Source organism: Schistocerca nitens, chromosome 2 (assembly GCF_023898315.1).
Source record: "Schistocerca nitens isolate TAMUIC-IGC-003100 chromosome 2, iqSchNite1.1, whole genome shotgun sequence".
NCBI lineage: Eukaryota > Metazoa > Arthropoda > Insecta > Orthoptera > Acrididae > Schistocerca > Schistocerca nitens.
The window spans coordinates 489,695,910-489,709,715 of NC_064615.1; the positions used below are offsets into that span (position 1 = coordinate 489,695,910).

Sequence of the window (13,806 nt, forward strand, 5' to 3'; positions counted from 1 at the left end):
GAAATACATTGCAACCTATTGTGCTACATAATTATAAAAAAAGTTATTGAACCTGTTGCAGTAATATATTCACTGATTTCTGAAGTCATTTTATTCAGTGTAATATGATATTCCATAGGGGGGGGGGGGGCTATAGCCCCCATAGCCCCTCGCCTTGCCATCGCCCTTACGTGCTCGCAGCACCACCACCAGGAGGCCATCATCCTCGCGGTGGGCAGTGGTCATAATGTTTTGACTCATCAGTGTAGGTATTGTAGATTAATTTAAACGTATTCAAGGAGACAAGTGGACGTCAAGCAGACGATGGTAAGGCTGTCCCTGCACCAGCACGCAAGCCATCAGCAACGGCGCACAGAGAAGGAGATGCCTGGCGCAATTCAGAAGAGATGGACGTCGCGCTCATGACATCATGGAGTGGGCAGAAGAATAATTTTAAATACGTTTAAACCAGAGTAACTGTGTCACGACAGCAGTAAGAAGTATACTGTAGTGGAATACAAACGACCAGTGGTGAATTTAAATGACAATGTGCGAAAGAAAGTTCACAGAAGTTCATAATTTAACATTTTAAAGATAAGTCTCTCAGTACAGTTACAAGTCCTTAATGGTTGAAACATGATGTTGCTGATGTCGTATGTTAAATACAAAACGAAAGTGTGGCGTAAGAGGAATTACGGCCCAGGATCGAACAATTTAACCCAATCCAACAGGCTTTCAGTGTTTCAAATCAGGCCGACATTGCTCCTTATCAAACCACTAAACAATTAAATTCGGCAACTTTTGCTCTGCTTGTCATTCGAGGTTCGCTTTGAGTAGCTTCTTTCATTAATGCTAATGGATTATTTTCTCTATCCAATTTTATATGTGAACACAAAGCGCTCGGTAAAGAAAAATGGTTAACAGATGTATTATGTAGTATACAGGGTGGTCCATTCATAGTGATCATGCCAAATATCTCACGAAATAAGCATCAAACGAAAAAACTACAAAGAACGAAACTCGTCTAGCTTGAAGGGGCAAACCAGGTGGCGCTATGGTTGACCCGCTAGATGGAGCTGCCATAGGACAAACGGATATCAACTGCGTTTTTTTTAAATAGGAACCCCCATTTTGTATTACATATTCGTGTAGTACATAAAGAAATATGTATATTTTAGTTGGACCACTTTTTTCGCTTTGTGAAAGATGGCGCTGTAATAGTCACTGACGTGTAAGTACATGGTATCACGTAACATTCCACCGGTGCGGACGGTATTTGCTTCGTGATACATTACCCGTGTTAAAATGGACCGTTTACCAATTGCGGAAAAGGTCGATATCGTGTTGCTGTATGGCTATTGTGATCAAAATGCCCAACGGGCGTGTGCTATGTATGCTGCTCGGTATCCTAAACGACATCATCCAAGTGTTCGGACCGTTAGGCGGATAGTTACGTTATTTAAGGAAACAGGAAATGTTCAGCCACATGTGAAACGTCAACCACGACCTGCAACAAATCCGCACATCAGTAGCAGACAGATTGCGCGAGAATCGGGAATTTCAAAAACGTCGGTGTTGAGAATGCTACATCAACATCGATTGCACCCGTACCATATTGCTATGCACCAGGAATTGCATGGCGACGACTTTGAATGTCGTGTACAGTTCTGCCATTGGGCACAAGAGAAATTACGGGACGATGACAGATTTTTTGCAAGCGTTCTATTTAGTGACGTAAACCGGCATAATATGCGCTATTGGGAACGGAAAATCCACGATGGCTGCGACAAGTGGAACATCAGTGACCTTGGCGGGTTAATGTATGGTGTGGCATTATGGGAGGAAGGATAATTGGCCACCATTTATCGATGGCAATCTAAATGGTGCATTGTATGCTGATTTCCTACGTACTGTTCTACCGGTGTTACTACAAGATGTTTCACTGCATGACAGAATGGCGATGTACTTCCAACATGATGGATGTCCGGCACATAGCTCGCGTGCGGTTGAAGCGGTATTGAATAGTATATTTCATGACAGGTGGATTGGTCGTCGAAGCACCAGACCATGGCCCGCACGTTCACCGGATCTGACGTCTCCGGATTTCTTTCTGTGGGGAAAGTTGAAGGATATTTGCTGTCGTGATCCACCGACAACGCCTGACGACATGCGTCAGCGCATTGTCAATGCATGTGCGAACACTACGAAAGGCGAACTACTCGCTGTTGAGAGGAATGTAGTTACACGTATTGCCAAATGCATTGAGGTTGACGGACATCATTTTGCGCATTTATTGCATTAATGTGGTATTTAAAGGTAATCACGCTGTAACAGCATGCGTTCTCAGAAATGATAAGTTCACATGTATCACATTGGAATAACCGAAATAAAATGTTGAAACGTACCTACGTTCTGTATTTTAATTTAAAAAACCTACCTGTTACCAATTGTTCGTCTAAAATTGTGAGCCATATGTTTGTGATTATTATAGCGCCTTCTATCACAAAGCGAAAAATGTGGTCCAAATAACACATTCATATACATACTACAGGAATATGTAATAAAAATGGGGGTTCCTATTAAAAAAAAACGCAGTTGATATCCGTTTGACCTATGGCAGCACCATCTAGCGGGCCAACCATATCGCCATCTGGTTTCCCTCTTCAAGCTAGACAAGTTTCGTTCTTTGTAGTTTTTTCGTTTGACGCTATTTCGTGAGATATTTGGCCCGGTCACGATCAGTGGACCACCCTGTATAGGCTACATTGAAACCCACGTATCAACCTCCTGTAGACAATATCGTAATCAACCAAACATACGAAAAGGAGGATCACATGATTTTATTTCCTTGTGCCAATTGCTACTAATAAGTGGTCAACATTTTAAAATGGCTGTAGTTTCGTGGATGTGACACTAAGAATTAAATATGATGTCCTTTCTTGATGATGGCCGCTATGGCATAGAAAGGAGAAATGTGCTTAAATTTGTATTTCAAACGCAGCATAGGTATTGATGTAAATTTATTTTTATAGTAACTGTAAGACTCGTATTCTATTATTTTTGTAAATATTTTGATCATTCCTGATCATAGAAAGATATTGTGAGAATGTTCCAAGAAATACAAATATATTGTGGCTCTCTTTCATAATAAAACAGGACTATCAGCTCTGCTGGAAGTGATGGGATGAAGAACGGCTTAAATAAGTTCTAAAGTTACTACCATTATAAAACTGTTCTAGTAGTGTTACGCCCCAGGATAACATTCCTGACGGCCACCGAAAATTCTTCCAACTTCTACCTTGGTAACTGCCAGCAACGGAACCACCTGTGTCTATGACCACCAAGCGGCCAGCTAGGGGGAAATACTGAGCGATTTGCGGCACACACGGAAGCAATTGCAACATCAGGGAATGATCCAGCGTTAAAGTGCGTAAGCGAAGAATAATGTCATCGCGGTAGCCGAGAGACACCGTCGTACTATGGGCAAAACAGTGTCACAGGAGAGCTGACAACCAGGGAAAACCATAACACATGATGTCATTGCTATCCCCGCCGCCGTATATCGCACAAAAAGGAGCAATACCCCACATTTCTTAATGAATGTCTCATCTGCTGAGTGCTGACTGCTGATTCCTCGGTGCAGTCTCACCCCTTGTCTCGGTTACGCCTATCCAGTGAGAGGGGAGGCTACGGGAGCTATCCCTCGGCACGCCTAGCGGTCTTCTATCGCCTATGGAGCCACAAATCCTGCTGGAAGGACTCTGGCACTGCCTGATGCCTGATGCAGTGCCAGCTCCCGAGGCAACACTGATGGCGTGCGGAGACTGGCATCAGCCTGCAGGCCTGCTGTAGGCTTGACCTGCGTGACCAGGGTGCCGTCCGTCACCTGCCTTTGACAGGGAGAGCAATTGTTGCCGCTCACGCCATTCCTGTAGCAGACACTGATGCTGCCAGCTCCTGTCCACTAAATTGGGGCTGAGAGCTGGCCCATGCTTGACAGCAAGTACTGGAGGTGGACCTGGTGGCATGTTTCGTGAGTGCAAAACTTCGCTGTCGCCGAAAGCATTTTGGAGAGCGATACGTTAAGCTGGAGTCCACCGGCGAGCGAGCGTCGGCAGCCGTCCAGCGGCGTAACCGCCGCCACCCGAAATCTCACTCCGCCGGCGGAACTGCAAGTTGAGCGCATGCCGCCCTGCTTCTGATGACAAGGCCGCTGATTCGCTGGCCTAAAGCCGTCGGCACACGGGCCGTGCTGTCGAACGTCACCGTTGAGCGTGCTAAGTTCAACGTGCTGCTGAACGCTCAGAAATGATGCGACTTGTGCGTACGGTACGTGGGCTCCAACGTGGTATACGCGATCACAACGCACTCCATCGGCAGTTGCGGGATGTTTCTAGTTCGCAGATCACACTGTTTACGAATCGAGCGCGTGTAAAATTCCCACGTTAGCTCTATTAAAACACAAATTTCCTCCATCGTCCACGAAAAGGAAAGTACCATGTCCAGTCAATAAGGAGACAGGCTTATAAAAGTTCCATTACAAACAGTGCGATACAAATTTGCAGTTCTTCTCCACATAAGATAAACATTATTTCTGCATCCCAACATTTAAGTAAAACCCCAAGGTCAGCCTTACTTGATCACTGTTCCTACCCAGTAGCAGAATCAGTGTAACATCTGAATTACGAAGCGTAAAAGAAAAAGGAGCAAAATTACTTTATACAAGTAGCGCAATCTGTCCTATAGATTAAGCCAATCGACAAAGTCATCCTTCAAAAAAAGGTGAACTTATATTTACATAGCATCAATTATTATAGTACATACTTATATTAAGCTAATAATAAAGTATCAAAACCTAATAAAAACGCAAATGGGCCGGCCGGTGTGGCCGAACGGTTCTGGGCGCTTCAGTCTGGAACCGCGTGACCGCTACGGTCGCAGGTTCGAATCCTGCCTCGGGCATGGATGTTTGTGATGTCCTTAGGTTAGTTAGGTTTAAGTAGTTCCAAGTTCTAGGGGACTGATGACCTCAGATGTTAAGTCCCATAGTGCTCAGAGCCATTTTTTGAAAAACGCAAATGTTAGGAAAATATTTGGAAGTGTCGAGTCGCGAACCACTGCCCAAACGTTTTACTGTTTATAGGTCAGTGACACTACTGACTTCGCTAAACCAACAACTCAATCAAAGCATGTTACCACTTGCTGAAAACCGTAATCGTAGATATCTTACTAATTGAAATTTAATTATAACAAATTGTACCAAGAACAATGCGTTTTGGGTGGATCTTCAAATAGCATACTCTCATAATACGTAAATTACAATTCCTTTGCCACGAATATGATGTTTTTCATTATTTTATTGGAACGAATCACACATTTAACGACGGGTTATCCAGTGATTCTCAATTTGCTGGTACCCAGATACGGCATGTATACGTATAGGCATGAAATGAATGCCAATATGGCGCCTCACAACTCTGTACTGAAGGGAGACGGCGTGAGTGTGAAGTAGGTGGCGTTGTGCCATCTTATTGGTCAACGCTCAGACACACGCTCAGAATATCTGACATGCTAGATATTGCTCTGCGCGTTCATAAAGACTCCCGAAGGTGCTATTCCACACTATGACGTCAGAAACTCAGCACGCTCAACGCTCAACGTTCGGTTGCACGGTCCGTGTGCCGACGGCTTAGCTGTGGAGCGGCACCTTGGGCGACAATCCTAAATTACTGCTTAATAAACGTGTTGTTGCCAATATAATAATGTTTCCTTGGCGCTCTCGAGCGTAGCTAGGTCCTCGCCGCTGTATCCTCCCCGACTCTCTCCTGATGACTGTAGGGGTCTGTGACCAGGACCCTATAGCAGCGTGGTATAATATCCATAGAGTTAGAAATTATAGAAAAGAGATCTTGGTGGATTAAAAGCTCCCGATAACTTTCAGTGTGAGGTCAGTTAGTTTGATAGGTAAGATTCCTTCCCACAAAAAGCAGACGCTATGAAACACGTCATATGAAGTTTTCCTTTTTATTTCAACCACAAGCTAATCCTGATGCACCAGCATGTATTGCTTTTCGGTCTCTATGAAGTCTTTATATCCTACAGAATTATTACCATCATTCCAAGAGAGGCAGTTATAAGTACTGTCATGGGAGACAGAAGAACCAGACTCACCTCCTCGGACCACTCCAAGTAGTTGCGTATGTCTTCCCCGATCATGATGTCCATGTCAGCCAGAGAGGACTCACGGCGCAGTGTGGGGCCCAGGTAGTCTACAAGGAAGCGACGCAGCCACTGCGGACTCCAGCCCATGCTGTTGAGGCCGTTGGTGACGACGGAACCAGATGTGGGCTCGTTTTGCAGCGATACAGCCCACACGTTCACGCCGCGCCGCGCATACGCCTTCAGGAACCTGCCACGGACACGTGAGCATCTCAATGGTTGTCGTCTTCCAGGATAAATATGTCAGGCTATCCATTTATTCATTGATTTATTTCTAATCTATCCGGTCGTGCAGTCCTCGTCATAACCCTGGCTAACTAGGAACGGCACCTCCTATTGTGTCGAGAGTTTTTGTACTCGCTTCGCGGATGCTTTCTCGAGACGAGCAACACATCAGGCGCTCACCTGAAGCCATTTCGAGAACAACGTCCTGCAGCTGTCTCGTAAGCAGGGAGTGACATGACAGGCTTCAGGCGAACAGCTGCAACGGACGGGCAGACGGCAGTTGAATAGTACTGTTTATTTGTGCCCTGTAAATCGTTTGCTAAATCATTCTTTTCTTCTCTACTTGCGTGTAGATACCTGCTGCCACCTACCTGCAGAAATATAACACCTACTCGTCGAATACATATCACAAACAACCGCTGCCGTGTTGCGTTCTAAAGGTGGACCGACACGTTATTAAGCTGGTGGTTGTAATGTTTTGCTTAATCAGTGTACAATCGCTGCCGTATTGCGTTCTAAAGATGGACCAAAACATCATTAAGCTGGTGATTTTAATGTTTTGCCTAATCAGTGTACTTGAATAACAGGCTTAGCAATATTGTCATTATGCAGCGTTGGGTGAGAACGGTTAGTATATGCTGGCCAGGTGGTATGAGGGAAGTATTCTCAAGTTAGCTTTAGGGCTGAAAAGTATGTATATTTTTATCTTGACATATTATGATTTGGGACTTCTCTTTTTTGTATCTCTCTGAAAACAAAGTAGCTTCATTTTGGATGTTGAAATTCTTTATGAGGTTTCCTACTTCTTAATATTTATAAAAGCATAATACTGAAATAGGATTTAGTTATTTTCTTCATCAAACGTAAGCTGCCCAAGGAATTCACAAAAGATTTCAAGAGGCACAGGTGTTAATGGATTGTTTGGTTGTGCTCTTAATATAAACTACTGTGATTTATTGGTATTGGGTCTAATTTCATCAGGTAAAAGCGTGTATTGTAATTACGAGCTGTTTGGTGAAAATGAGTGGTATTACCAGGGCGTGTTGAAAAGCAGTGCCTCAGAATTTTTTATGTGAAAACTATCAAAGCTTTCTTAATGAAACAAATTTTTTTTTGATGTCGTTACTGTAGAATGTTTGACTTTGTTGATGGAGCCACAACCTCACCTTTGCTTGTACCGCTTCATCATTATCAAAATGAAGTCCTCTAAGGTGTTCTTTAAGTTTTGGAAACAGATTAAATTCGGCTGGGGCCAAGTAGGGACTGTACGGAGAATGAAGTGAACTCAAAGCGTCGGTTTGTTGCAAATGTCGCAGTGCTCGTATGTGGTCTGGCACCGTGATGCGGAACGAAAGTGTGCTCCATGTGTAGACTAACTCTCCAAATTAGTGCTTTCAGTTTTCTGAGGAGCTCGCAGTGTATTTTTGCAGAGTCATGGTGGTGATTTTAGGCATGAATTCCAAACGCACCACACCTTCTACATCCCTGAACGCTGTAAGCATGAATTTGCCTGCTAATGACATGGTCTTTAACTTTTTTGGTGTCGGTGATCCTTCGTGGCAGAGCTCTACTGGTGCTCTCTTGTTTTCAGGCTGAAAATGGAGAACCCAGCTTTCATCAAATGTCACGAGGTTGTTAAGCAACCCGTAATCCTCAAGCTCAAAACGCAAAAAAAAAAAAAAAACAATTGTTGACACATGTCCAGTTTCCTCTGTTTCATGTCAAACGTGAGCATTCGAGGCATTCATCGAGCACACAGTTTTTTGTACCGCAGTTCTGTAATTACAGCCAGTATAACCTCCTGTGATGCTCCATACTTATAGCTGTGTCTGTGTCGCCAGAGGATTTTTTCTGATGAATTTATCAACACGATTCCAATGAGTCTTGTCTCTTGCCGTACGTGTTCGTCCGCTACGAGCTCTGTCAAAAAGGCTGAGGTTAGCACCACCGTTTCCTTCATTATGAGCACGGACAGCCCAACGTCGCCCATTACTGATGTCGATACAATCGTCACCATACGCACCTTTCATTGTTCTACGGATTTCAATAGGAGCACATTTTCTGAGGTTAGATTTTCGACTGCCGCACGCCGTTTCTCACGCACCGACATAGTTGCGTTACAGACAGCTATGTTACATTCCATAGTTCAGAGCACTCTAGCAACGGAAGGATGCAGCTTGTGCCAGTGAAGCGGGAAAGTCGAATAAGTCACAAACGATACTGAGAACTGAATAAAAAATTTGGAGACATTACTTTTCAGCACGCCTTCGTACATCTCCTAATTTGTTTACTGTTACTAAATCACTGATTTTCAGCTTTAAAATTTACCTACAGTAGGTTTAATTACGCAACTATATCTCTTGTACGTACTGTCATAGTCTTCCGCCAGTTCGACGTTTGTAGATAAATTTTCGGAATTAGTTACAAATAAAAGTTGTAGATTTTGTGTTATATTTTACTCTGTCAATTTAACAAGAAAATGGTGTAGTAGTATCGTAACATGACATTCATTTCAAATAAAACTTTCATACAATCACCATCATCATCTTCTTCTTCTTCTTCTTCTTCTTCTTCCTCATCTCTTCCCATCCCTCTATGAGGTCGGCATTGTTAAGAGGTCTGTTCAAAAAATTTCGATCGTAATTTCGCGTCAATGGTGTGTAACTTCCGGAAGTTTCGTTGTTATATGTCTGTTAGTTATTGTTCAGTACTGTATTGAGTAGAACGTTGTGTCGCACAGTTTACGAAGTTCGAGATGGCAGAGTTAGAGGAGCGACGCGTCTGCATTAAGTTTTCCGTGAAACTCAGGAAAACCTCTAGAGAGACACACCAAATGATGCAGAAAGCCTACGCTAATGAGTGATTAGGTCGTACTCGGTGTTACCAATGGTTCACACCGTTTAAAAGTGGCTGGACGGAAGTTAAAGATGACCCTCGTTCGACGTCTACCGACGACGCTCATGTCAGGAACGTCAACGAAATTAACCATGCCAATCGAAGACTGAATGTCCGAGAGACAGCACAAGATTGTAACATTTCAGTTGGATCATGTCATGAAATCCTGAAACGGCATCTTGATATGTATCGTGTTGCCGCCACGTTCATCCCACGGACCAGAAAGACCTTCCCCTCGCAACCTGTTAAGAGCTTTTGCATCGCGCAAATGAAAACGATATGTTCCTTAAGATAATTATAACTGGTGGTGACACATGGTCTACGTTTACGATGTTGAGACCATGGTTCAATTTTCACAGTGGGTCGGGAAAGGCTCTCCAAACCAAAAAAAAAAAAAGCTCGTCAGGTCAAACGTCGAAGCCACGCTGATAGTTTTCTTTGACTTTGAAGGATTAGTTCATCATGAATACGTGCCACAGGGGCAAATTGTCAATTGATGGTACTACCGGGACGTGTTGCGCCGAAGGCGAGAAAATGTGAGAAGGAAACGGCCTGAAATGTGGTTCTTGAATCACGACAACGCACCCGCACACTCATCCCTGTTGGTGCGTGACTATTGCACAAAAAACTAAATCACTGTGCTGCCTCACCCTCCACACTCTCCAGACCTGACCAATGCGAACTGTTTTTTTTAATTTCCAAAGCTGACAGTCCCGTTGAAAGGACGCATATTTGCAACGACAGACGAGATGAAAGAAACTCCGCAAACGGCGCTTCGCGCGATCCAGCAAGAGACGTACCAAGACCACTTCCAGAAGTGGAAACGGTGTTGGGAGCAGTGTATCAGTTGTGGAGGAGAGTATTTCGAAGGAGACCATGCACAATAAATAAAAGATAAGAGTAGAAAAATTCCCAAAATTTTTTGAACAGATCTCGTATACGAGTTTTGGCAGTGTTAATGATAGCTGGTGGCCGGGTGCCATTCCTGTCACCACCACTCACCCCTGGGACAGAAGTTGTGTAACACATCTGCCTGCGTGTAGGGTAAATATAATTTTCTAGAGAGAGAATGTTTTCTAAATGTTTGCGTAGGGCCTGTCTCGAGCATGAAGTGGGTACCGGCCCAGTATTCACCCAGTTGAATGTGGAAAACCACATCGGCCCTCGTCATTAATCCTTGAGCTTGTTCCGATACGGGGCAGGCTAGCTTCCCCCAATCCCAGATGCGACGCGTTAATTCGCCCGACTATCCAGGTACGGTAAAACTTTGGTACGTGTGCTGCAATATATTTGAAAGGATAGATGCTTACACTTAGTTTTAATGGGAAAAATATAGTACTCAGGAAATTCCTTTGCGTCGGATACATCATCACTGGAGAAACAGAGTGCTTATTATCATTCGCCAGAGTAGAGTTAGTTCAACAAGTTTGATGAAGTTACCACTAGCTGCTTAGCCTGCAGTGCATGACGTCATGCCTGAGCTGAATGGCCTCGTCTCTACATGTCAATGGCTGAACCTTGGTAGTCAGTGTCCGGATCGCCACAGCCACCCCACTTCTGCTGCTGTTTGTGTGGTCATTATCCCTTCCTTTATCTAGTATTTGATATTACTTTGTTATCAAATGATGTATTGAATACAATTCTCCATAAACTATAGTATTTAAGTCACGCAATCCAACTGCATTTAAAAAATAGTACATGATATACATTGCTCGATAAAATTAAAGGGTCACTTTTTTGAAACCCTTAATTGTCTCCCGTTGCGACGCAGAAGTTTGACATTCGTCTCTAGAGTGCCTACAATCTTCTTCCGTAATCGCGCAAAATCCTGGTGCCCTGCGATCTCACACACGGGCTCGGTGACGCTTCCAACAGTAAGATGTCGACATATACGAAAGAAAGGGCAGAAATCAGAATTCATGTGACGTGTAAAATTGGTTAATAATGTCACATAGACACAAAATTTTACAACAGTTCTGCGCCCAGCGTTTCAGTCACACGGTTTCCTTATGGGTAGCCGAGGAAAACATTTCAGACAAATTGCCGCTCACAGTCGAAGTGAAAACTGTTGACACCATCGGGAAGATTCGACCCTTCTCTGAGGACATCATGGGGCTGCAACCCCACTGAACATGATCTGACCCCTTTGGTTTCTAGCGTGACGGCAATTCTTGTTCCGGTATATGCGGAACAACTAGGAGCCGTTCAAAACCATCCGATGAAATTTCTGTGGTGTGATCAGGAGGGGAGAGTTTGGAGGGCGGAGGGGGGAGATCAGGGGGTTGCAACATTGACACACACGTGAATGAAATGGCAAACGGTATCTCTAACGCCTCCCACTTCGGCAACACCGTCGGTGCCACCTGTGAACCTTCGTTGAGCACTTTAAAAATGTTCCTGTACAGAGACAGGTTCCTAGGCGTCGACCTGACAAGCATCCCTTTCGACACCCGTTAGATTTCGCATGCCGCCAGTAGGTGCTACGAGTAGTTTAGTGCCGAGCGCTTCTAGGCGCTTCAGTCTGGAAGCGTGCGACCGCTACAGTCTCAGGTTCGAATCCTGCCTCGAGCATGGACAGGTTCGAATCCTGCCTCCGGCATAGATGTGTGTGATGTCCTTAGGTTAGTTAGTTTTGAGTAGTTCTAAGTTCTAGGGGACTGATGACCTCAGATATTAAGTCCCATAGTGTTCAGAGCCATTTGAACCATTTGAAGTAGTTCAGTGACGTAGCGCCACTCAGCTTAGGGCTGTCGAAATGGCTGCCTCTCACGTCAGGCGCCTAGACTGGCTGTCTCCGTACAGGAACATTTTTACAGCGCCCAGCAAAGCGTCACAGGTGGCACTGAGCATGTTGCTGAACTGAGAGGTCTTCTGTTGAAGTGCTGATGCGCCTCTAATGAAGTCGAAGTTAACCAGATGGTCAGAAGCAGCTGGCGTAATTATTGAGCCTGGTGAAAAAGTTTCTAAGACTATTGATGAAGGGGACCTGAATGGCAACCACCCACGGAAAAGACAGTTGTCATTATTTATGTTATTTACTTATTTGTGTTAAGGTCATGCGTTCCTGTGTCTAAAAACAGAATTTGTTGTAGTGATAGGTGTCATAATATACTAGGAGATAACAATGAATCCGTACTATATACATTTTTGCTGTCACTCTTAACACTCCAATATGACTACACTACGACGCCTCACATTGTGATGGTCACTTGGAACTAGCCACAGCACCAACCATGTGGTCCCCAGTCGAAAACTCGAGGTTGATGCAGTTCTAGACGCTATTCTATCCCGTGCAGGCCTCTTCATCTCCGAATAACTACTGCAGCCTACATCCTTTTGAATCTGCTTACTTTGTTCGTCTTCTGATTACCCCCTCTTCCGTTCAATACTAAATTGATGATTCCATGATATTTCATAATGTGTCTTACCAACCGATTCCTTCTTTTAGTAACATTAAGCCATAAATTTCTTTTCTCCACAATTCTATTCAGTACTTCCTCATTACTTACTCGATATACCAACCTAATCTTCAGCATTCTTCTAAAACACCACGTTTCAAAAGCTTCTGTTGTCTTCTTATGTGAACTTCTTATTGTCCACGATCCATTTCCGTACAAGACTACACTCCAGACAAATTCCTTCAGAAAAGTCTTCAAAACACTTAAATTTGTACGCGGTGTTAAGGAATTTCTCTACTTCAGAAACGATTTTCTTGTCATAGCCAGTCTATATTTTATACCCTCTCTACTTCAGCCATCCTCATTTATTTTAACGTTCGAATAGCAAAACTCATCTACTACTTTTAGTGCCTCATTTCCAAATACCGCTGATTGAATTCGACTGCATTCCATTATCCATCTTTTGCTGTTATTGATTTTCATCTGATGGCCTTCTTTCAAGATACTGTCCATTCCGTTCAACCGTTCTTCGAAGCCATTTGCTGTCTCTTACAGAATTATATTGTGATCACGGAACCTCGAAGTATTCATTTCTTCTCCCTGATCAAATTTTTCTTTAGTTTCCTGTAGTGTTTGATCAGTGTACAGATTGAATAACTTTAGTCATAGGGTACAATCCTCTCTCACTCCCCTCTCAACCACTGCTTCCCTTCCATGTCTTTCGACTCTTATAACTGCCATCTGGTTTCTGTATGAGTTCTACATAATCTTTCATTACCTGTATTTTACCCCCACCCCTTTCTCCTGCTGCCTTCAGAATTCCATGGAGTGTATTGCCAAAAACTTTCGAAGTATTTTTGACCAAACTATCTCAGAGTTGCATGGACCTCCATTAATCGTATTGAGCAAAAACGTACTCGTTGGTATTTTCGAGTAAATTAAACTCTTTTCTGTCACTGAAATGCGTTAACACTACATCCATCTTCTTTGAAACCGCTTACATATCACAGACCGTGGAAAGGCAGTATTACATGAAAACTGAATTAAGCATAGCTACTGTGTTGCACAGAGTGCTCCAATCACAACGGTG

At 43.7% G+C, this 13,806-nt stretch overlaps 1 protein-coding gene across 1 annotated transcript in view; it reads right to left on the bottom strand.

Moving 5' to 3' along the window:
* LOC126236432 (lysosomal acid glucosylceramidase-like) overlaps positions 1–13,806 on the bottom strand; it is a 143,702-nt gene that overhangs the window by 50,364 nt on the left and 79,532 nt on the right. Inside the window, exon 6 of the mRNA XM_049945735.1 lies at positions 6,151–6,388. Within this exon, the coding sequence (XP_049801692.1) occupies positions 6,151–6,388 (238 nt within the window). The remainder of the gene's footprint in view (positions 1–6,150; positions 6,389–13,806) is intronic.